The 23916-nt window shown below is 36.3% G+C and overlaps 1 protein-coding gene and 2 pseudogenes across 1 annotated transcript; all 3 read left to right on the top strand.

Annotated features, from left to right (window-relative positions):
• The first annotated feature begins 222 nt into the window (after positions 1–222).
• On the top strand, positions 223–609 carry LOC145958014 (secreted RxLR effector protein 161 pseudogene; annotated as a pseudogene).
• A 9096-nt stretch (positions 610–9705) lies between these two features.
• Positions 9706–18466, top strand: LOC109807763 (RNA polymerase I specific transcription initiation factor RRN3 protein). Its single transcript, XM_020370379.3, has 16 exons — positions 9706–9922; positions 10023–10150; positions 10251–10334; positions 10437–10508; positions 10626–10697; positions 10794–11030; positions 11416–11526; positions 11614–11721; positions 15026–15151; positions 15275–15343; positions 15450–15556; positions 16652–16735; positions 16852–16939; positions 17268–17387; positions 17511–17695; positions 17812–18466. Exons 2-16 carry the CDS (start codon positions 10037–10039, stop codon positions 18104–18106), a joined length of 1872 nt encoding a protein of 623 aa, XP_020225968.1. The 5' UTR covers positions 9706–9922; positions 10023–10036; the 3' UTR covers positions 18107–18466.
• Positions 18467–21873: 3407 nt separating this feature from the next.
• On the top strand, positions 21874–23543 carry LOC109806973 (uncharacterized; annotated as a pseudogene).
• The last annotated feature ends 373 nt before the right edge of the window (positions 23544–23916 follow it).

Here is a 23916-nt window from a genome sequence, read left to right as displayed (position 1 = left end):
TAACTTTGAAATGAAAGATATGGGCGAGGCAAGCTATGTGATAGGAATATAAATATTCCTAGATAGATCACAAGGACTGTAAGGCTTGTCTCAGAAAGCATATATCAATAAAGTACTAGAGAGATTCAGGATGAAAAGTGCTCAGCATCGCCTGTTCCAATTCAGAAAGGAGATAAGTTTAGTCTCACTCAATATCCTAAAAATGACTTGGAACGAAAATAAATGGAAGCAATTCCGTATGCATCAGTTGTTGGGAGTATCATGTATGCTCTGATCTGTACTCGACCAGATATAAACTTTGCAGCTGGAATGTTAGGAAGATATCAAAGTAATCCGGGAATGGAACATTGGAAAGCTGCAAAGAAAGTTTTGAGATACTTACAGGGAACAAAGTGTCACATGCTTACATATAGGAGGTCTAATCACCTTGAGGTGATTGGATATTCAGACTTTGATTTTGCTGGATGTGTGGATTCAAGAAAATCCATTATTGGCTATGTATTTATTTTAGTTGAAGGAGCAATATCATGGAAAAGTGTAAAACAAACAGTTGTTGCTTCATCGACTATGGAAGCTGAATTTGTAGCATGTTTTGAGGCTACAATTTAGGCTAATTGGTTGCGAAACTTTATTTTAGGGCTTGGAATTGTCGACAGTATTGCTAAGCCGTTGAAAATGTATTGTGATAATTCTGCAGCAATATTTTTTTCTAAGAACGACAAGTACTCTAAGGGTGCTAAGCATATGGAATTAAAAGTACTTTGCCGTGAAGGAGGAAGTTCAGAAACAAAGAGTGTCAATAGAACATATTAGCACAAATCTTATGATAGCTGATCCTTCAACAAAGGGATTACCGCCCAAAACATTTATTGAGCATGTTAAAAATATGGGCATTATTGTTACTAATGATTGTTGAGTAGACATTTTGAGTTCATCAATGATATGTTTCGGAGTACCTGTTTTCTATGATTTTATGCATATTTGTGTTAGAGTAATGTAAACAGGTGTCATCTTGAATAAAGATATAAAGTTGGACCAAGTATGTGCTCCTTATTAATGATCATATTAAGAAGAAGACTTGTTTGTAGTACATGAAAGGGACTATGTCGATTAAACTGATGTACAACCGCCATGACTCAAATTAGTTCATATTTTTAAATATGAAATTATGATGAACCCAATGTATAAAATGATTTAATCTGTTTAATGCGCATTATGTTAATTTAATAAATTAATTTATTTGTCCGTTGTGAGAAATGTCACATGAGTCAAGTGGGAGAATGTAAGATAATTATGTCTCATGTGGGAAATATGTGATATATAAAGGGACTAATAGATAAATAATTAAATAATTAAAGACTAAATCATAAATGAGTTTAATGGAGCATTTATGAGAATAATTGTTATTTGATGGAAATAACAATCTTTAGGGGTTATAAATATCCACTTATGTGAGACAAGGTCCACACCCCTGACAGAAAATATTCTCTTAAACCCTAGCCATCACGAAAGATAGAGAGAGTAGAAAGAAAAGTCAAAGGGAGTGAAATCTTGGTTCTCTTCTCAAGAAGATCAAAGCACTCTAAGGATCAAAAGAGTTTTCTACTATGAAGAAAGGTACATACTTTCTTATTATTATGTGAGTATCATGAATTTCAAAGATCCTTTAATTTTCTATAATTGATGTATTAGAAAATCATAGAACTTACAATGAAGAAAGGTACATACTTTCTTATTATTTTGTGAGTATCATGAATTTCAAAGATCTTTTAATTTTCTATAATTGATGTATTAGAAAATCATAGAACTTACAATTAATTGTAAAATATTATATGTACTAAAACTTTATTACTAATAAATTTTCTTATCATGTGTTGTACAGGTAAAAAAACAGCCTTTGGCCTAGTTGGAGGATACCAGTAGTAGAATAAAAACAAAAAATTACTTTGTATGTAAAATTTTAAAAATAAACTAAAACTATCATAATATTTTTGTAATTAAAATTCTCTATCATCTAACTATAATTTATCTATATATACAAATTAGAATAATATATCATATTAATAAATAGAATATCTCTTTCTATATATACTAATTTATTTTTATATCTTTCCCTACATCACTCTCTTTCATTATCTTTTATTTATTCTTATTTTTGTTCTTTTTTCATACTTGAACAATATTCAATTTTTAAAACTTTCACTTTTTCTTATTTATAAAAAATATAATAATAGCATTAAGATTTAAACCTAAGATTTTATTTAGTATTTTTTCCTAGTTATCATAATAGTGATTTTAACAGTAATTCTTTATCAAAAATATATTTAAGATTTTTTTTAAATTGAAAGATTTATAGTTTTTTTTGTTATCGTTATCATATATTTGATTTTTTTTTATCTGTTTATGTCTTTAAATTTATTATTTTTATCTTTATTTACAAATGTTAAATTAAATAAGAAATTATCAAACAGTTAAAGATAATTTTATGAATTTAAAATATAACTAGCTCATTAATATGTGTAATGCACAAATTAAATATTTATTATATGTAACTAAAATTTATAATAATTTATCTATATAAATAAATATTTTGTTTGAACATATAAATTATAATTAAAATTTGTATAAATATATACTTTTAAATATATAAATTATATTTTAATTTAAAATAAATAATTTATATTATAACATTTTATTATTTTTATTTATTAATAATTATTTTTATAATAGAAATTTAATTCATAAATAATTATGTAAATAAAAACTGAATTAGATAAGAAGTTAAAAATTCTTTTAAAAACCTTTTCGTTGAAAAAAAAGATTCTTAAAAATACTCACAAGATAGAGATTAGTGTTTAATATTTAGAGATAGTAAGCTGAAAATATTTATATATTATTAATAATGGTAATATCTCTTCTTTTTTTTTATATATAAAATTTGAATTAATTTATTTTTATAACTATATTTAAACTACTCTCTTTCATTATCTTTTATTTATTAATTCTATCTTTCTAATATTTAACGATAACTAATTTTTAATCGTGTCACCTATTTTTTTTGGTAAATATATTATTGATACAAAATATCCACTAATTTTATTGATAATTAATTTCAAGTTAAAAAACAACTTTATTAATTACTCGAATCAACAACCAGTTATTAACTTCTATTTTTTTAAGTAATTACTCATTATTTTTTTTATTTATTTTGAAATAGATTGGTACAAAATATATTCTTTTTCCTAGTTATCAACAGAATGAATTTAAAGATAATTCTTTAGCAGAAATATATTTAAGATTTTTTTTTAAAAATTAAAGATTTATCGATCTTGTTATCGTTATCATATATTTGATTTTTTTAACTGTTTATCTCTGTAAATTTATTATTTTTATTTTTATCTTTATTTTTTAAGCTTAAATTGAAATTAAATTTTAATTTTGTTATAGGAAATTATCAAAGAGTTAAAGATGATTTTATAAATTTAAAATATAATTTATATGTTAAAATATTTATATTTATATATTATAAAATTTTAATTATAATATAATAGCATAATTTATATACTTGTATATTTAATAATATTTATTATCAACCTTATTTATATAGAAACAAATATTATGTATTTACTTTTTCACAAATATCACGAAACTAATTTTCATAATGTGGTTATATTCAAATATATTACATTAATATTGACCTAAAATGGAGAACCAATCACCATCGGAGCCGCCGGATAGGGGCGTTGGGGGTCGTAAGATAAGCCAGAAAATGACTTTCAAGGAGAAGGTTTTGGGTGCCCTGGTTGAGCGGCCGGCCGTTCGTGATCTTATTAAGGAAGGGGCCATGACGTTGGAGTTTGAAGGTGGAGATCGGCTTTTACCTAAGTTCAACATAACGGCATCCACCTTTAAGCAGTTGTGTGAACCGTGGGAACAATGTCTAGTGATCAAGTTGCTAGGGAAGGATGTGGGGTTCTTAACCTTACGAGACAGACTACCTGCATTGTGGAAGGTTCAAGGAGGTCTCGAGTTGCTGGACGTCTCACATGGCTACTTCATGGTAAAGTTTGACTTGGAGGCGGATAGAGAACGGGTCATGCACGGGGGTCCATGGATGCTCTTTGACCATTACCTGATTGTTAGACCATGGTCTCCAGAGTTCGTAGCTTCAGCAACGAAGGTGGATAGTACGCTCGTCTGGGTCAGATTTCCAGGTCTTGGTGTTATGTTCTATGATGAGAGTGTTCTCCTAACAATTGCATCAGCCATAGGGAAACCAGTCAAGGTGGATCTTAATACACTGAACATGACACGGGGCAGGTTTGAACGGGTCTGTGTGGAGATTAACCTAAATGAACCCGTCGTAGGGAGATTTTTTCTCAATGGTGTTTGGTATACCGTGGAGTACGAGGGCTTACATCTGTTGTGCGCGTCGTGTGGCTGTTACGGGCATGTACTGAGGAACTGTCAACATGCAGCTCAGTCGGCGTCAGTGGTGAATGGCGTGGGGGAGAAGGAGACAGTGGTGCAGTCGTCTGGAGATCCACCGTGCAGGGTAGGTTCAGGTGATGAACATGGAGATCAATCAATACCGCATAGTCAGGGAGGAATCACGCCAGACCCGCACGGGGATTGGCTGATCGTGAAACGGAAGAATCGCAAGCCAAATCTTGGGAGACCGTTGAGTAAGGGAAGATCTCCCTCTCATAATGGAACCGCGGAAGCTACTGCGAAGAATCAGAATGTGCCGAGATACTCTACGGGGGGAATATATGATGCGGATGAGTTAATTGAGGATGTTACAAAATCACGTGGGGGGTTAGTGAATCCACGTGAACAGGAGCATGTCGTAGGGCCGAGCCATGCAGAGGTGGGCCATGTACTGCACGCAAATCCGAATTTAGTTCCACACGTACAGGAAAAGGTAGCAGGACCGAGTCATGTAGTGGTGGGCCCTGTAATCCATGAGCATTCGACGTCAATGAGGTATAATAGGGAGAAAAAGAAACGTAACAGAGTGGAAGACTTAGGTGCCATTTCACGGTCCAATACCATGGGTGGTGTTAACGGTGGTACGCCTCATGCTTGTAGTGCGCCAGTCAACTCCTCTTTAGGGGACTCACGAGATGGGCACACGGGGATGACGGGGGTCTCGAAGGATTGTTGGGTCTCTAGTGTGCTTCACACAGGTGGCACGTCTAATCTCGTCCAGGAGCCCGAGGAGAGTGGACCAGAGTTACCAGGGATGGCGGACGTCATGCACTTGGATCAACCATTGGAAGAGGAGGCCATGTTAGCGTGAGTTTGTCGTATCTTGTGTTAATTAATGAATACAAGTTTTAATATTTTGAGTTGGAATATTAGAGGGGTTGTTAATGCCAAAGGTAAAAGGAGGGTTTCGGAGTTAGTAAGGCTTCATCACCCGTCTATTTTTATTGTATTGGAAACCCACTGTCAATTTTCTTCGGTGGAATCCTTTTGGAAGAAGTTGGATTATAAGTTGTGCTATAGTACTGAGGCTACGGGGCACTCCGGGGGTATTTGGGTCTTGATGACGACGTCTTGCTCGGCTACTACCTCGGATTTTGCCTCTCACTCTCAGGCCATCTCGTTTACGGTTGTTGAAGGAAACAAGAGCTGGGTTTGTACTGCCGTTTATGCTAATCCTCGGGTGGAACTCAGACAGCAGGTTTGGTCTCATCTTCGGGAGTTGGGGGGACGGATTACGCTTCCATGGTTAGTGCTTGGGGACTTCAATGAGATTATGTTGTCAATAGAGTGTCGCGGGGGTCGTTTCTCGACAGCACGGGCATCACAGTTCCTTGAAGTTTTGAATGATTGCAATCTTCTTGACATGGGGGCAAAGGGCCTTCGTTTTACGTGGTATCGAAACCGACAAGGGGTTGTGCTTGCTAAGCGGTTAGACCGTGCGGTGTGTACTGTTGAGTGGCAAAATATGTTTCCGGAAGCATATGTTGAGAATCTGTGCCGGGTCTATTCTGATCACTGTCCACTTTTACTACGGCGGGACGGCTCAAGGGACAAGTCTCTAGATCGCCCCTTTCGGTTCCAAGCAGCATGGGCCACCCACAGAGATTTTGAACGTCTTGTTAGGGATGCGTGGCGTCGTAGCACACCGACCCTTGCTAATGGGCTACAAGCCGTTCGAGTAGATGCCATCAAGTTCAACAAAGAAGTGTTTGGAAATATCCTTACTAGGAAGAAGGCTCTCCAAAGTCGTCTTAAAGGGGTACAACTTCAACTAGAGAGAGGGGATTCAGAGAGCCTGTCGCGTTTGGAGAAGGCTATACAAATGGAGTTGGATGAAACTTGTCTTCAGGAGGAATATCTATGGTTTCAGAAATCTAGAGAGAAGTGGGTGAAGTTTGGGGACCGCAACACGTCTTTCTTCCATGCTCAAACACTCGCGAGAAGACGGCGGAACAAAATACAGGGGTTATTTCTACCAGATGGAACTTGGCACACTGATCATGTGGTTATGAAGACTGAGGCAGTCAGGTTCTATAAGGAGCTTTTTTCGGCGGATACAGATCAAGGGTCTCTAGACATGCCTACTGGGATTTCACCTGCCTTGGGAGCTGAGGCCCGATCTGCTTTAACTGCACCAGTCACGAAGGAGGAGGTCCGTCGGGCGGTGATGAGCATGAAGTCTTTCAAGGCTCCAAGGCCGGATGGGTTTCAACCGTTCTTTTTCAAGCAATATTGGCCTATTGTGGGTGATGAGTTATGGCGTACAGTGAGGGAGGCCTTTCGGTTGGGGTACTCGGACCTATCACTCTTGGAGACACAAATGGTGTTGATTCCGAAGGTGAACCACCCGGTTAGCCTTAAAGAATTTCGTCCTATTAGCTTATGCAACGTCGCTTGGAAGGTTATTTCCAAAGTACTTGTCGCTCGTCTTCGACCGTTCTTGCAGGGCGTCATTGGTCCTTTCCAGGGTAGTTTTATCCCTGGGAGGGGGACTCGTGACCACAATATTATTGCTCAGGAGGCCTTTCATTTCGTTCGGAAAGACGGTTCAGGGGTGGGTTCCTTGGCTTTAAAAATTGACCTTGAAAAGGCATACGACAGGGTCAGGTGGGAGTTCTTGGAGGCTACGCTGGTGCAGTATGGGTTTCCTTCAATCATAGTTCAACTTATTATGTGGGGGTTAAAGAATTCGTCGATTTCACTCCTTTGGAATGGAAGCGCACTACCGTCCTTTGCCCCATCTCGAGGACTTCGGCAGGGAGACCCATTATCTCTGTATCTGTTTGTGTTTTGCATGGAGCGCCTAGCCCTTCGGATATCTGAACTGCTTCAGGAGGGTCTTTGGAAATCGATTCAGCTATCTCCTGGGGGGCTACCACTTTCACACCTTTTCTTTGCTGATGATATCTTACTGTTTTGTCAAGCCTCAGAGGACCAGGCTCGTTTGGTGGCATCAATCTTGGAGGAGTTTTCGCGTTTATCAGGCTTAAGAGTCAACTTGACTAAGTCTAAGTTTGTGAGCTCCAGGAAAGTTTCACAGAGGAGGATTGAAACATTGGAAGGACTGCTAGGGATTAGCTTTACAGCTCGGATCGGGACGTATTTAGGTGTTCCCTTGACTCATGGTCAGCCGAGGTGTGCAGATTTCTATGATGTGATGGATAAGATTCAGGGTCGACTGGCGGCTTGGAAGGCCAAGCTTCTCAATAAGGCTGGGAAATTGTGTCTGGTGAAGTCTACCATCTCCTCAATTCCCGTATATAGCATGCAATCATTGTGGCTTCCCCAAGCAGTGTGTAATCGAATAGATCAGGCTTGTCGTCGCATGCTCTGGGCTAAGTCTGACAATACTCGGTTTTGGTCTCCAGTGAGTTGGGATGTTGTCACTCAAGCTAAAGAGTTAGGTGGGCTTGGGGTTAGAGAGGCGCGCAGGGTGAATGTATCACTCCTGGGGAAGCTAGCTTGGGACCTGCTTTCGGCTCCACAGAAGCCTTGGGTTCAACTCCTCAGCAACCTCTACCTACATGGAGCTTCTGTCCTGAGTGCTCAACACAAGCGGGGTGTTTCTTCAGTCTGGTCGAGTATTCTTAAGGCCCTTCCCTCACTCCGGGAGGGATTCAAGCCTCATCTAGGATCGGGAGACTCATCACTTTGGTACAAGGACTGGTCAGGTAATGGGCTTTGGTGCGGGAAAGTCCCCTTTGTTCATATCGCGGATACCAACAAAACGGTTGCCGACTGCTGGGTTAGTGGAGATTGGAGCTTCAATGCCTTCTATACGGTTCTTCCAACTGAACTGATAAATTCTGTCCAACAGTTGAGTGTTGGCAATTCCCCTTTTGGGAGGGATCATTTTGCTTGGAGGGGTGATATCTCGGGTTGCTACACAGCGGCATCTGGGTATCGTTTTCTAACCCGGGGGCTGGCAGCGGAGGGGGATGCTGTTTGGAAGAAGCTTTGGAGGATTATGATTCCTGAGAAGGTTAAGTTTTTTCTATGGCAATGCCTTCGCTCAGCCCTCCCAACGAATCAGGTTCGGGTTGACAGGAGGTTGGCAGAGTCAGGTGCATGCTCGCGTTGCTCTTGCCCTCATGAGACCATTCTACATGCTCTTCGGGATTGCCCATATTCGCGAGAGGTGCTGATGTCTGGTGGGTGTAGTGTGGGTTGGTCATTTTCTGAAATGGATTGTTTTCAGTGGCTGAAGGGGATTATCTTGCACAAGGATGCTATTACGTTATCCATCACCTTGTGGTGGGTCTGGTGTTTTAGGAATAACATGGTATTTAACGATGACCTCTGGCCAATTTCGGTGGTCCGTCGGAAGGTGATATTATCCATGGTGGAGCACAGTGTGTATAACGTTAAGAGGCGCCAATGGGAGGACCAAGCCCTTTGGAGGCCTCTGGAGCACCCGTGGGTCAAGCTTAACACGGACGGAAGTTGGTTGAGGGAGACGTCTGCTATGGGAATGGGTGGAGTCATCCGTGATTGGGCAGGTATGTGGCGGGGGGGCTTTTCGCGTGGAGTCTTACATGGGGATGCGTTACGTGCTGAGTTGTTGGCCTTGGAGGAGGGCCTAGTGTTTTGTTGGGATGGTGGTTTTCGGATGGTGACTTGTGAAAGTGATTGCCTGGGAGCTGTAAAGTTGTTTCAAGATCGGCCAACGGACAGAGATTACCTGCACAAGCATTATGATGTTATTTGTCGTGTTCAGCAACTTCTTGCTCGGGATTGGGTAGTTTACGTAAGTCATATTCCTCGAGAGATTAATTTAGTAGCTCATACGCTTGCTACTTGGGGTGTAGGGAACTTAGGTTCCAATGTATTTTGGAGGAGTCCTCCAGACTTTATTTTACTTCCTTTAGGGAGAGACTTTATGTCTTGAGTTGTTTGCTTTGTTTATCTTTCATATTTTACCAAAAAAAAAAAAGAAACAAATATTATCCTATATATGCTAAACTTTTAGTATTAGTTAAAAATAAAGAAAGAATGAAAACGTCAAAAAACATTTCTGTCCATATTATCCGTTAGACGTTGCAATAGGATTCATAAAAGCCCAGATTGAGCCCAAAATTGTGCGAGGTCGACAATGGGCTCCGTTCCGTAGGTTGAATGGGCCCAACATAAATCCAAATTGAGACTAATTGAAATTGAAATAAAAAAAAAAATAACAAACCCCCAGAAAAGGATGCATATAAAAACCTAGAGTTTCCCTCTGCTCAAGCCCCCGTTGCTGTTTCCTCTTCATAGCCGCAATTGCTATTCCTCAACGAAGAGACAGCAGCCGCTACCAGCGCCAGTATCCGCTTTCCACGTTCGTCCTTCCTTTTCAAACGCCGCCGTTTTGCCACCACTGCTATATATATATATACCCTAGCATCGGTGCTTCGAGCCTCTCTTTTTTCTCAGCGTCACCGACGCAGCTTCCGTAAGCGTTCTTCGTTATGCTTGATTGCGGCGTTTCTGTTGTGGTTCTTTGCTCAGTCTTTGCGATTTCTCTTTTTGATTTTGTTGCGTTGGCTTGTTAGGGTTTAGAGAGAGCATGGGAAGGGTTCAGGTTGGTGACAAGGCAGAATTCTCGCGGATGGAGAATGGTGATTTCAGTGACTCGGAGCTAATTCATCACTTCAGAGGCGTACTTGTTGCTGTTTCAGCGGTAAGCTGTTCTAGAAATTGCCATTGCCACAACTTTTGTTCAATTTGATGTTTATCGCTTCATTGTTAAAGAAAATAAAAGTTGGATTATTGTGGCTCAGGGTGATAGGGAGAATTACGATGAGCTCGTTGGTTATTTGCACCCAAAAGGGAATCTTAATCCAGATGAAGTTGCTATACTTGTGGTAGGTTTTTGTTTTTTATTGTTCAGATTCTCAGAACAGCTTGAAGTTTTGTTACATGGTCATTGTGCTGGCCACACTTTATGTTCTATCATATGGTTGTAGACAACTTTGAAGGCACTTTCTGGAGCAGCGTCCTATATAGATTCTGTTCATCATGAAGCCCTTCTTTTCGCTGTAAGATTTTTTTTTTATCATTGTGGTTCCTTTGCGTTCTGGACTTTGAATTTTTCCCTCAGTGCACGATAGGATGGGTTATGGACATGGTTGATTTTGATAAAATTGTTTGTCCAGGTTTCCAGAATGAGCTTGTGGAATTATGGAACTGATGTTATGGATGCGCTGCTGGAACTCATTATTTCTTTGGTACATGATTTATTTAAGTCACTCTTGATGAATATTGTAATTATAAAGCTGTTTGTGAATTTTTACCAAGTTTGCGGCCGTTGTATTTTTCTGCAGGCTGCTTCCAATGGAAAATACATCGATTGGTGTTTGGAGATGCTTGTGAAACATTTTGTGCCACCTTATTACCTCTTAGATTCTCTGAAACAGGAGAATGGAATTGACAGGAAAACTAAAGTTCTGTCTCGGGTGCATGCAGCTTTGAAAGAGATAGCTGATTTGGTGCCCCTTGCACCCCTGCGATTATCTCCCATTGTTGTCCAGAAAATGCCGAGTGTTTTCAGCAAGGAACCTGTGAGTTCATACGATTTTCTCTGTATACTACTAAACGAATTTGTTTTGTATTATGTGATGTACTGTTAATTAGCTTGGTGCCAATTGTCAATATACATTTTGTGCATGGCAATTTTAGTTTTCGTCTCTGAAGTGTGCATGATTTCTACCTTTTTGTGGTATATGGCCAATGAAGGTGCATTATTTAATTTTGCAATAAGTTATGTCGGTTCTGATTATAGTGATTTTTTTTTTACTTTCTAGTATACATTATGATTTAAAAACAGTATATTTTAATTTATATTTTGTTGTTAGAGAGATACTATTGAGTTATCTACTATTGTGCAGTGCTAACTTATCTATCAGACGCATTATTTTATCTGGAATTCTTTTTTGTTGCTCGTAGGAGATTGTTATGTATGTTGAGAATATGTTAAAGCTGGAAAGTGGTGCAATTGGAGAAATTATCGGTTCTACAATGCTTCCGGCGCTTGTGGATAGGTTGCTAGATTTGGATGTAAGTTAGTTAATCCTCCCTTGAGTTTTTTTCAAACAAAAGTTGGGTCATTTGGCCATTAATATAGTTTTCTTACCCTGGTTATAGGTGGAAATTGGATGGGACGGAATCTTGCAAGAAGATGGCAAATGCATATTTGAAATGGAGTTAGAAGATTTTACTGAATTTGGAGATGATGAGAACTGTGATAGTATGGTATGAATCTTATAATTTATTTAAAGATCATGTTGTGGTCTAATTGAGTGGTTTCTTGAAAATTAAAATGATACTCCATTTTATTGGAGATATAGAGATTATTTAAGTCCATCTGAGCTGAGTTTACTTGGTTAGCTCAAAATAAAGCCAATGTAATTAGTTTTGCTTGGAGAAAAATTATTTATTCCTGTCCATGGCTGCTGCGTTTTGCATGTCTGATTTATGTTCAGTTGTACATTTTTTGTGGTGTGAAGTTGTATAATCCTTGTTCCTTCTCTGACACATTTCAAAATGCTCATTCTGGCAATGAACAGTTATTGGTTCTAAGCCATCTCTGGCAATGAATCAACAATTCAAAATGCTTTTCTTGCGTATTCTTGATAAACCAGTGTTTATATGGCAGGGATGTTACATGATGTATGAGGCCTGATCATCACTTTGTGGTGCACAATTTGAAAAAGAAAAATTGGAAAATAAAATTAAATAGAGTAGAAAAATAGTTAACAAAATTAAAGAATTAAAAATATTTCTTAAACAAAAATGAAATTAAGTTAAAAAAATGCAGTAGAAGTTTTTCACCAGGGACGGAAGACATTTGGGTAAGGAGCACAAAGGTCACTGGGGGTTGGTTGTTTCTGGAGCTCTTGGCTGCTGTGGGTCGGATGCTTGGGGTAAGGCAGTAAGTAGCAACTCTTAAGGGATCAGCAATAGAGCATCTGACTGTCTGTTATGGGTCATGCCACTTGGCCCAAATGTTTTTTTTAATAATTTTTTATTTAATCCTTTTCTGCCAATGGGCCTCATATGTTGGTCTCCATTTAAAACCTCCTCCACCACCATTATATGGCAGGCTGTTGAGAAACTACCTCTGCCTTTAGCCATTTCGCCACCATGGCCCCCATTTAACAACACTGCATCAAGCTTTATCATGTAGAACCGTTTCACAGAAAGTGGAGATTGACGTGCCTGTAAATTTGACCATCCAATCATTTACATCTTTATTGGTTTATCTGTCATGTGATCATGCTCCTATTTTCTACTTTACATCCAGCTACATTTGCTTAGCTAGAGGGGGAACATAGATGAAAAGTTGTCAGATCTGAATTTAGTTGGAATACACGTCTTGGTCAAACATAGATTGGTGAATTGGTCTTGTAATTTTGTCAGAGCATATGTAAGTTTATAAGATGTGGAAGTAGCCATTTGCCCTATCAAAATTTAAAGGGCCTTATTGTGGTATTTGCCTATTTCAGGCTAGCATGCCAAGCTGAGTTGTACTTAGGCTTGGCTTAATCAGGCCATGTTTGTGGTTGAGCAGCTTTGTGAAGTGGAAAAACTTCACACATGGAGTTCAGGTACTTCACTGTTCGTATGTCGTGCTAAGCAGGATGTGAGCATATGTTTTTGTCTTGATAAGTATTATGCAAACATTCTAGATATGTCCTCCTAATGTCAATTGCAAGAATGTCTGCTGTCAAAATTGATGACTTGGAACATGTTTATCCATACAATATTTGAGTTATTATTTTGTCATGTAGATGTCTGTTACCTTTGTGATTTGTTGAGCTTTTCATTTTCCAGTCTTCCTTGTTAGTGGGTAGTGGGTACATCAGTTGTCCTTAACCTGCATATGATGTCTTTTTGAATCAATACCATGACTAAATTTGCCAGTTGAGGTAAGTTGGTAATTATTTCCTTGTGACCTTGTTTCAGCCCATCAATTAATCTAGATATGACTCCTAAGTTAATTCTGGTGACTGGTGTTTTCTTGATCTGTAGTCAAAAGTGAAAGTGAAACTTGAAATTAAGTGTTTCTAGTGTCTTTAGTGAAGAGGCATCCAATTGCCTGCCTCACTATGAAGAGGTGTTGATATTAAAGATGTCAAAATATTTGACTTTACCAAGTTATAGGGTCTAGTGTGTCTTTGAGGCAAGCCAAGCAATTGGTACAGTACTTCATCAATTTACATTCAAGAGGAAAATTATTATTCTTGCATTTACATGTTGGTGTGGCAGAAACAAATAGTGACTGAATTTGTCTGTCATGGTGATATCATGTGAGTATGTGAAGTCAAATTTTAGGGAAGTAGTGTATTTCCTGGTTGAATTTGCATTGCAAAACGGCAGATGCAAATATAACTGGGAAGTGAAGAGGGAAGCATGGACATCAATAATGGAGCACATGTTTTTTCGGTTTAATCCATTTAACAGAGTTAAACCAAAACCGAAATATGCTGAATTGACTGTGAAGCTGGCTGAAATAGAAAATATAACAGAATCTAATAAGTAGACAACATAAAAAATACACAGAAGAAAGCAGACTGCAATCAGAGCCTTTTGGTTTTACTGTTGGTCCAATTGCAATGCAAAGAAATCAATAGAAAAAGGATATGCTGAAGAAACAGAGAAAGAAACGGCCAGAACTCAAGAAGAAAGTATTTAATAATTGATATGGAGGCCTCTCTTTGTTTCTTACATAATCTGATCTCGTGTACAATCCTTGTTGGTACTGTCTTTTATACTAAAACCTGATGATTTTTAGGGCAGGGCTTTGTCAAGTCCCCTGCCATTAACAAGGGGCTTGCATGATGCTCCATTTCTGTGGGGACACCACCTTTATGTTGCCAGCGTGGTATGTTATACCAGCCTCTTCTCTTGCCTTTGGTCGGATCTTGTGTGCATCTTGTGGCTACTTTAACCCTAGTGATCTCACAACTTCCTGAATCCAGAAACAGCAACACCTGTAACAAGTAGTACCCTGGGTGGTGGAGTGGAATAATCTGTTTAAGTTTTTGTTTGACATAATTCAATCTTTTAGATAACGTTCTATGGATTTTTGAGAGTCCAGTTCTTTGATTTCTCATCAACTGTGATCGCATGAGATTTATTCTCTTGATCTAAGTTGTAACCTGGACTTTTGATTAGCATGATCTTAAAAGGAATATTAAACCTCAAGAGAGATTGACCGGTGATGCAAGACTTTGTAGGTGGTCTACTGTTCTCTAACTGGCTGTACAATTGTACAACATGCAAGTGTTTTGGTTATTTTGTTTTACAAAATAATTAGTAACAAGTTTCTTAACGATTATTATAACTAATTAATTTTAATGTATTATTGGATTATTGCTTATCTCTGATCAATATATGTTTATTCACTCTACAATGCAAGTTATTGGGGGAGTATAAATAATCTTCATTGCTGATCCTTTATCTAATAAAAGAATAACCTCTATATTTTGAGTATCCACTTATATTTGTACTGACTAATATTTTATCTCGTGATTTTTTCATCTTCATTTTTCAGCCTCCATCAGAGTTGTTAAATAGAAGAAAATTGCAAGGCAATTTGGTTGTTGATAAAGTAGATAGCCTTATGGTGCTGACTTTTTTGCACCTTGAATCTTGTCAAAGCAGTGGCCGTTTGGCTGAGGTATTCTCCCATATATAAAATTACATAGTTGCACATGTGAGGGCATACAACATAGTTGAGCGGTGCATCAACATGACTTCGTAAATTCTTAATTACTATGTGTTCATCAAATTCTTTGATTAGGTATTCGATGTTCTACTGGGGTCATTTCAGAAAACTGTATTGAATGCATACAAGTCAAAATTTACCCAGGTACTGTTATTTCCTTAATCATTACTGTCTCTAACTTGTGTTATGTTACTTGCTAGTACTATTTCTGGGAAATGTGTTCTCATTAATGGCTTTTATTTTGTTGCAGTTTGTGATGTTCTATGCAAGTGCACTGGATCCTGAAGGATGTGGTGTGAAATTTGCTATGGTTCTTACAGATATGTTTTGTCGTGATGTTAATCCCCCTATTACTAGGTAGTTCTTTATTTTCATTTTTGTTTTTTAAGAATGAAAATTCACCAGGCTAAGTAAACTATATAAGGGGAATGGGGCATATGTGAAATTTGGCAAAATTATTTTTACTGCCTTTAATGTGTTCTTTTATTTGGTCATGTATGCAAGACTAATTTGATAACAATGTTATCAAATAACCATTATAACCCCATTATAATGGAATAGCATAAAGGTCTCCAGCCAAATTGTCATTTTCCATCGGATATTTGGCCTTTTTTATCGGTGTTTGTCATATTTGTCATGGTTGTCGCGCCGGTGGAAATGGCGCTTCTTTATAAAAAAAAAACTCCATTTGAGTTTTTGATCTAAGCCCTGCCCATTTTAAAGAAAAATCCAAAACACTTCTCTCCCAAACGAGGAACATTGTTGCTCCCACATTGCTGCTTCCCTAGGGTTCTCTGAACCTTTGTTCAACTCCAGCGACCTGAAGCGCAGCGACCCCTCACTCTGGCATACCTTGGAGTGAGGTTCAAAACAGGTTCTTTTTTTAGTGTTTTTTATTCCTTATATTTTTTTCTCCTTCTTCCTCTTCTCTCCAATGATTCTTCATCTGTTTTGTTCTATTTGAGTTCCTGTTATTCATTTTTTATTCTTCTATTCCTCTTCATCTGATCTTCATCTCCTTCATGTTGGGTCTGGTTTGAGTTCCTATTTTGTTCCAACATTGAAAATTATATTTTGTTCCTTATCTTTTATTCTTTTTTTATTTTTTATATATATTTTAACTATTTAAGTTGATATTTTATTGTTTTTAATTAATTTTTGCTTTTTGTAATTTATTTTTTGCAGTTTTTTTGTTTTTGTTTTAGTATATGTATATTATTATTTTTTTTGTCTGCCATAGATGGTCATGCACACCGCCATGTTTTAATATTAGCTTCTCCAAATTTTTTTTAAACTTATACATAAAATAGTCTTAGCTTAGCTTATGGGGAAGCATATTTTATTTTTTCTTCCAATTTTTTTCCCTTTTGAGGAATTTTACTCTAATAGGTTAATAATCATATTCAAATATGGCTTTTGACATTGTCACATTATTGTCTTCATAAACTGTAGGATGAGTGCTGTTGCTTATCTTGCTAGTTATCTGTCTCGAGCAAAGTTCCTTTCAGCTGCACTAGTCACCAACATCTTACAAAGGTTTGGAAAGTTTATGAATGTCCACTGGCCATTTATGACCAAATATTTTTTTTATTTGTAATAAAATAGACCTATTGTTAAAAATTGTTTCTACGATCTTTTGTTGTGATTTTCAGCTTGGTAAATTGGTGTTATGCCTATTGCAAGTCGCATAATTTTGATATGAACCCACGAGCACATCAAGTTTTTTATTCTGGGTGCCAGGTGAGTTTTTTTCACATCAGACCTTTTTAATTCAAGGAGGGGGGAGGGGTTGGCTGCAAGTGTGATGCCTTTTCATCAATTCTGACAAGGGGAATACAACTACTTGTGAACACTGACCCTCATCACCTTTTATTTTGATTTGTTACTCCTTGACCAAATTATCAATATAATTCATTGGTTTGGCTGTCTTAAGCTCTGCTGGAAACACCTCTTTTATTACTACGAACTGCAAAATTGTCTCATGTTCATTATTGGAATTTTATGGAATTTTCTTTTTCTTTTATGGAATTTTGATTTTGTTCATTATTGGTTTTTCTGCTGTGAGCAGGCCGTCATGTATATTCTGTGTTTTCGCTTGAGATCTTTGATGGACATTCCCAGGCTTAAATTGCAGCTTCTTAATATGCCCATGGAGGCAATCTGGAAACATAAATTGAGCCCCTTGAAGGTAAGGATCTTTTTACAACAGTCATGATTTTCATGTCCTGGCATTTGAGGGGGACTGCACTTTCTTCAAGCTTTTTCTCTTGTTACGTACAACTTTGTAGATTGATAAAATCATTTACACCAGGTGTGTTTGCCTACTGTGGTAGTGGAATTTCTCCGACAGGCAAAGGCTGCTCAATTTTTCATGATGTCAGAGACATTTGTTTTCAATGATATGCTTGAGTCTGATTTTTCTAAAGCTTTTGGCGGGATGGATAGACTTGACATGTTCTTTCCATTTGATCCATGTCTATTGAAGAAAAGCGAAAGGTTAGTATTATTCAGCTGATTTTATGTGATTTGACCATAACATTTTATCTATTTAAATTTTATGCTTATGTCGCTTTTGCTCTCCCACTCCCACTGTCAATGATGACTGTCTCCAGCTACATAAGGCCTCATTTTGTTCGCTGGTCCAAAGTCAGAACTACATACGATGATGATGATGACAATGAAGTCAGTGATAGTGGCAGTGAAGCTTCAGATGATGATTTTGTTGACAGAAATGCAATGGATATGATTGATGATGACATGATGGTGAGTGTTGAAGGTCTTGATTTTACACCTGACTTGAACAAAATGTCAATCACGCCCAAAAATTCGTTGAAATATGGGTTCGAGACGCGATGTACGCGAATGCCAGCAAGAATCAGACCTTCTACTAGTCCAGAGTCACTGTGATACATATCTGCTTCTGATCTCGTTACATTATAGGAAACTTGTCGATTTTTCACTATTGATTGGGATTTAATCCTATACAAAGAGGGAGGCAAAGTCAGATACGTAATCTTCATATAGCATCATTTTTGCATTCACCTGTTGAAGTGAGTAGGAGCAGCCAACTTTAAGATTCGTTTTCTGTTATCTTGTAATTATAATTTGTTTAGGATACGTTACGTGAAATTGTATTAGTTGAGTTGGAGGACAAAAGAAGTCTGCGTAACGTCTATGCTATTATTTTCATTCGTAAACCTGGCCTCACCACAACAAATGTTAGTGCTGTATAGTATTCTTATTATATTCCTATCTGCTTTGAAGCTCCTTGTGTTCCAGTGCATCAATGAGATGCCTATACCATAATGAAAGTCAATGAAATGCAATATTGATATAATGAATTCCCTATGTTGGTATATTTGGAACAAAAGTTTTAAAAAATAATCCTATACTGTTTTGACGATTTCTCATGTTAAATATATTTCTGCTTTATATTACAATAAATTTGAAATTTTATTTTGTATACGGAGCTTATTTTTTAAAAATAAAATTCGATTAGGTATTTATATAATTTCTTCTTTTTTAGTTTTATTGAAAATATTTGTCATTAGTAAAATATATTATTTAATTGTCTACTATTTTATTTTTGCAATCCAAAAAAAGTATTTTATCTTCATCTATGATTTTCTCAACTGTATTCATTTCAATTTGACTAAATTTATCTCAAAATTTAAAATATTAAAAAATATTTTTAATGACTTTATATTTAAATAATATTTATCCCGTATAATGTTATACTACTTATGTATTAGCATTGAAAAATATTATCCCGTATATTTAAATAATATTTTTAAATAATATATTCTTTTTCAAATATACTTATTACTATTATATAATTTATGATTTGGTTTTCGTGGTATATAATTTTAAGAACATTGCTGATTTTACGATATATCTATTATGTAAGTTCTCTAGCTCACATGATTTTTGGGAAGATATATATGCTTGAAGTTCTTTTTTAAAAGTATTGTTAGAATCACTTTTAAGAAAGAAATATAGAAAGGGAAATCAAAATAAGTATTTTCATAAACGAAGATTAACTCTTGCACGAGCTAAACATATATAAGATTTTGAAGAATCTAATGAAAGGGAGCTTCTACCAAATTAGGCAAAATCGAACTTGATTTATGATAAAAATTATATCATTTTTTTAATAATTTTTTTAAAAAGTATTTTTGTAGAAGTTTATAAACCCTTTATTGTGATGGTAAAATATGTTTTGTGCTTATCTTCCTAAACTAATATAAAGACAAGAAACTTGTTAAAGTTAGAGAGATTATTTGTACTATAGCCTAAAATCCATCTTGTATTTTTGTTCTTTATTGAAAATTTGGTCTACTACAAAAAAATTAAACACCAATTATTTATTCTTAGCTTAATCATTGTGATTTAGTTTAAAGTTTGGAGAGGTTTTGATTCAAATAATAGTTGGGCAATTAGAATTTAGAAAGATTGTGTGAAAGAATACTTAAATCAAACTAGTAATAATTTTTTTTTAAAGAATACTATAATTTTATAAAAATAATGAATATTAGAGCAACTCCAATAAGAGTTGCTTGTCTCGATTCTTGTTTTAAGGGATAGTTTCTTTCTTTCTAGTGGAACACTCCTACGTGGCAATATGAGTTGCTTAACAATTAAAAAATAAATCTTTCCCCCTCCATGCCTAACTGAATACTAGATTTTGGTGGGGGAAGAGATCAAAACAATGAAAAATCACAGAAATCAAGGAATCAAAAGATCCACACCAAAACAATAGATCTAGAACAAGAATAATAGATCCACAACAATAATAACAGATCCATAACAATAGCAAAATTAAACTAAAAAGTGAAAAAAAAATGACAGAATGAAAAAAGGGAAGGTGCAGGGAGGGTGAGGGTAAGGTGGGGGCTTGACAACGGTGGGGCTGGGCCGGCGACACAGGGGTTAATTGGCGTGACGGGACTAGGCTAGCGCGACAGGGCTAGGCTGGCGACACAGGGGTTAGAGAGGACGACGCAACAGGGGATGACGGGGAGATGGATGAGAAAGGAAGAGAGCGGCGAGGAGATGGAGAGTGAGGGGAGAAAAATGAGAGAATGAGCAAGTGACGGAGAAAAATAGAGAGTGAGAGGAAGGGAGTGATCGACGTCCTGTTGAGAATTTTTTTTTAAAAATAAACCAAAGAGCTATTGGGCTTAAATTATAAAAAAATAATCTGTTTAGAGTAGTTGTTGGGCTTAAATTTAAAAAAAATAAAAATAAAATTATCACTATAAATATTCATCAACTCAATTCAAAAATTTACACCTCTTTAACTCTCTTCTACTTCTTTTATTCTCCTTGATTTTATCTTACTTGTTTTGCTCTCAAAGATGGATCCTAACCAATACAATTATCAAATTTTTTTTAATTCTTTCCAAAATCAACCACCACCGACGAGTGCAAATTCTCAAATTCCTCCGCAATATGTTATGTATCCACCATCTTATTTTACTGAAAATTCTCAAAATCAACCACCTTATTGGTCAACACCACAATATTATATGTATCCAACACGTCCACCTAGTGGTGATGGTTCTCAAGGACCACAAATTTTTAGTCAACCACCACCTCTCACCAACCCAAATGCATGTTATAGGTCTTCTCCTCTACACAATATTGACACTTCCAACAGTAAACCTGAATCACCAATTGGTCTCGATGGAATTCAACTAGATGGAAGTGCAGAAAATTCGTCAACAAAAAAAAATTGTGTTCCATTCACAGTTCAAGAAAATATTATTCTTGTGAGGTCATGGTTCAATACGTCAAAGGATCCAATCATAAGAGTTGATCAAACGTTACAACAATATTGGTCGAGAATCACAGAAGCATACAACAACAATGAAGACGAGTTCACAGAGAGAGAATCAACTAAAAGCACGTTGGAATCAAATTCATCCTGCAGTTTAAAAGTTTTTTTGTTGCTACAAACAAGCAATTAGTCAAAAGAAAAGCGGGAGTTCGGAGAAAGATGTCATGGAATTCGCACATAAGATTTACACTCCAGATACATGTAAAAAATTTGATATGGAGCATACATGGGTCATTTTGAGAGATGAACCTAAATGGCAATCTGATTTCGTGCAACACAATTCAAAAAGAGGGAAGGTAACACTGCAGGTGGTTACTTTTTGTCTTCTAACACAGAGGCACCATTGAACTTGATGAATATGAGATACAAACGCCAACATCCCATCTGATAGGACAAAAGGCAACAAAAAGGAAAGCCAAAGGAAAAAAATTTTCCAGTACTAATGTTGTTGATTTTTCTGGCATAGAAAATACAATAAAGGAGAAAAATGCCCATGCATCAAGACTAATTGAGTTGAAGGAGGCACAAGAAAGACGTTTGGCATATGAAACCATAATGAAGGATACTTTGAACATGAATGAGACTCAACGTGAAGCTCATGAGAAGTATTGTAACTATCTTAAACAACAATATGAGTTTTAATTTCTTTTAGGGTTTAGGGAAGTATTTGAGTTTTAATTTCTTTTATCATTGTAATTCAAATTCTGTTGTTATGAAACTAGTTGTTGTAAAACTAGCCATTATAAAAATAGTTGTTATGAAACTATTTATATGTAGACTTTGTCATCCAATCTTGCCCATTCTCACATCTTCTCACAAAATCCCCATCTGTTCTTCTTCGATTTTTAGATAGATACGTAATGGAGAAAAACAACAATTTAGATGATCCAAACATCAATTTAGATGATCTTTTGGATCAATTCACAGATGAGGAACTTCAAGTCAACACCGACGAAGAATTGATTCGGTTGATGATACAAACCTATCAACAACAACTTCCCAACACCACAAGGTCAAACCAAACAAGGAGGGTAGTTCATCGAAATCATGAGGAAGGTCATGAACAATTGTTCAATGACTATTTCTTTGGAAATCTGGTATATACAGAAACTCAGTTTCGAAGACGGTTTCGTATGCGACGACATGTGTTTCTCCGAGTTGTAGATGCCGTAAGCAATCATGATGAGTACTTTCGAATGAGGCTCAATGCAACGCGTAGAAGGGGCCTATCACTGTTGCAAAGTGCATAGCTACTCTTCATATGCTGCTTATGGGACACCTGTTGGTTTTTTGGACGACTATATTCGAATTGGTGAAACCACTGCAGTGGAATGCTTACAAAAATTCGTGAAAGGAATTTGTGAAATATTTGGGAGTGAGTATCTGAGACGCCCTAATAACGAAGACATTGAATGACTACAATGGATGGGAGAGGAACATGGGTTTCTTGGAATGCTAGGTTCAATTGATTATATGCATTAGGAATGGAAGAATTGTCTAGTTGCGTGGAAAGGTCAATTTTGTCAAGGTGATCATGCCAACCCAACAATCATTCTTGAAGCTGTTGCATCACAAGACTTGTGGATTTGGCATGCATTTTTTGGCACTACAGGTTCGAATAATGATATTACTGTGTTAAATGCATCTAATGTATTTAACGAAGTTCTTTTAGGAACTGCTCCGACAGTGCAATATACCGTGAATAGAACCCAATATAATATGGGTTACTATCTAGCAGATGGCATATATCCGGACTTTGCTACATTTGCCAAGACCATCTCCATGTCACATGGAGAAAAAAGGAAATTATTTGCCCAACGACAAGAATAAACGAGAAAGGATGTAGAGCGTGCATTTGGAGTGCTTCAATCTCGATTCGTAATCATACAAGGTCCGACAAGTTTTTGGATAACATGATTGTCGAGGACGAGCGAGACACCTATCAAAATTATATTGATTATGATGGTGTAGATGATGACATGTCAAATCTGAAATATTTGTAAGTGCTCATCCCAATTTTAGATCAACATACCTTCAAAGGAGAGCAGACGTTCATGATAAACGAACACACTACCAACTTCAAACAGATCTTATTAAACATATTTGGAAATGTTTCAGAAATAATAATGATAAAAATTAATTTCGTATAATGTTATGTATTTACTATTGCTTTATTTTATTTTTCAATATCTACTTATTATGTATTTTTCTCGTAATTTATTTTTTTTCATTGTAGTGCAATTGTCCTTTTTAATAAAAATTTAAATTTGGTTCATAAATGATTAAAAAAATTATAAAAGTTGAGTTTGTTTAACTTTCTTACTATTGGAGTAAATTTATGTTTGAATTGTTTAATGCTGACGTGACATATTATGGATCACTTTTTACACTTTTCAATGTATGAAGCAACTCAAATGAGTTGCTTCCATTGGAGATGCCTTTAAGTATGTTAATAAAAAATTATATGTAGCCACAATAATATTAACGAATGAATATAAAATTAATTTTTAAAATTTCTTCTTTTCTTTATACCTACTTCATCCTACTCAACTATATATATATATATATATATATATATATATATATATATATATATATATATATATATTTTCTTCTTATATTCCATCAATTGTATGGAGCACAAAATAAGTTTTTAAGACACAATTCAACTCTTTCCCCCCTATTCTTCCTTCTTATGTACTTCAACACTTCACATATCTATTATAAGATAAAGAGAGACAACCATTACTAAAGTTAAAAGAGAAGATAAAATAAACACCGATATTTTTCATTGATACTTTAGAAGGCAAGTGGATGGTGCAAAAAAAGTGAGATTTAATGAAATAAAAAAATGGCAGGAGTGTCACGAAATTCTGCC

Source organism: Cajanus cajan, chromosome 5 (assembly GCF_000230855.2).
Source record: "Cajanus cajan strain Asha chromosome 5, NIPB_CcT2T_4, whole genome shotgun sequence".
Lineage (NCBI taxonomy): Eukaryota > Viridiplantae > Streptophyta > Magnoliopsida > Fabales > Fabaceae > Cajanus > Cajanus cajan.
The sequence above is the reverse complement of the archived record's forward strand: the minus strand, read 5'-3'. Positions and strand labels throughout refer to the sequence as shown.

Coding starts and splice junctions, on each gene's coding strand:
- LOC109807763 (XM_020370379.3), top strand. CDS start 10,037: ATGGGAAGGGTTCAGGTTGGTGACAAGGCAGAATTCTCGCGGATGGAG. Junction 15,557..16,651: donor GTTAATCCCCCTATTACTAG/GTAGTTCTTTAT, acceptor CATAAACTGTAG/GATGAGTGCTGTTGCTTATC. Junction 16,940..17,267: donor TTTTTTATTCTGGGTGCCAG/GTGAGTTTTTTT, acceptor TGCTGTGAGCAG/GCCGTCATGTATATTCTGTG.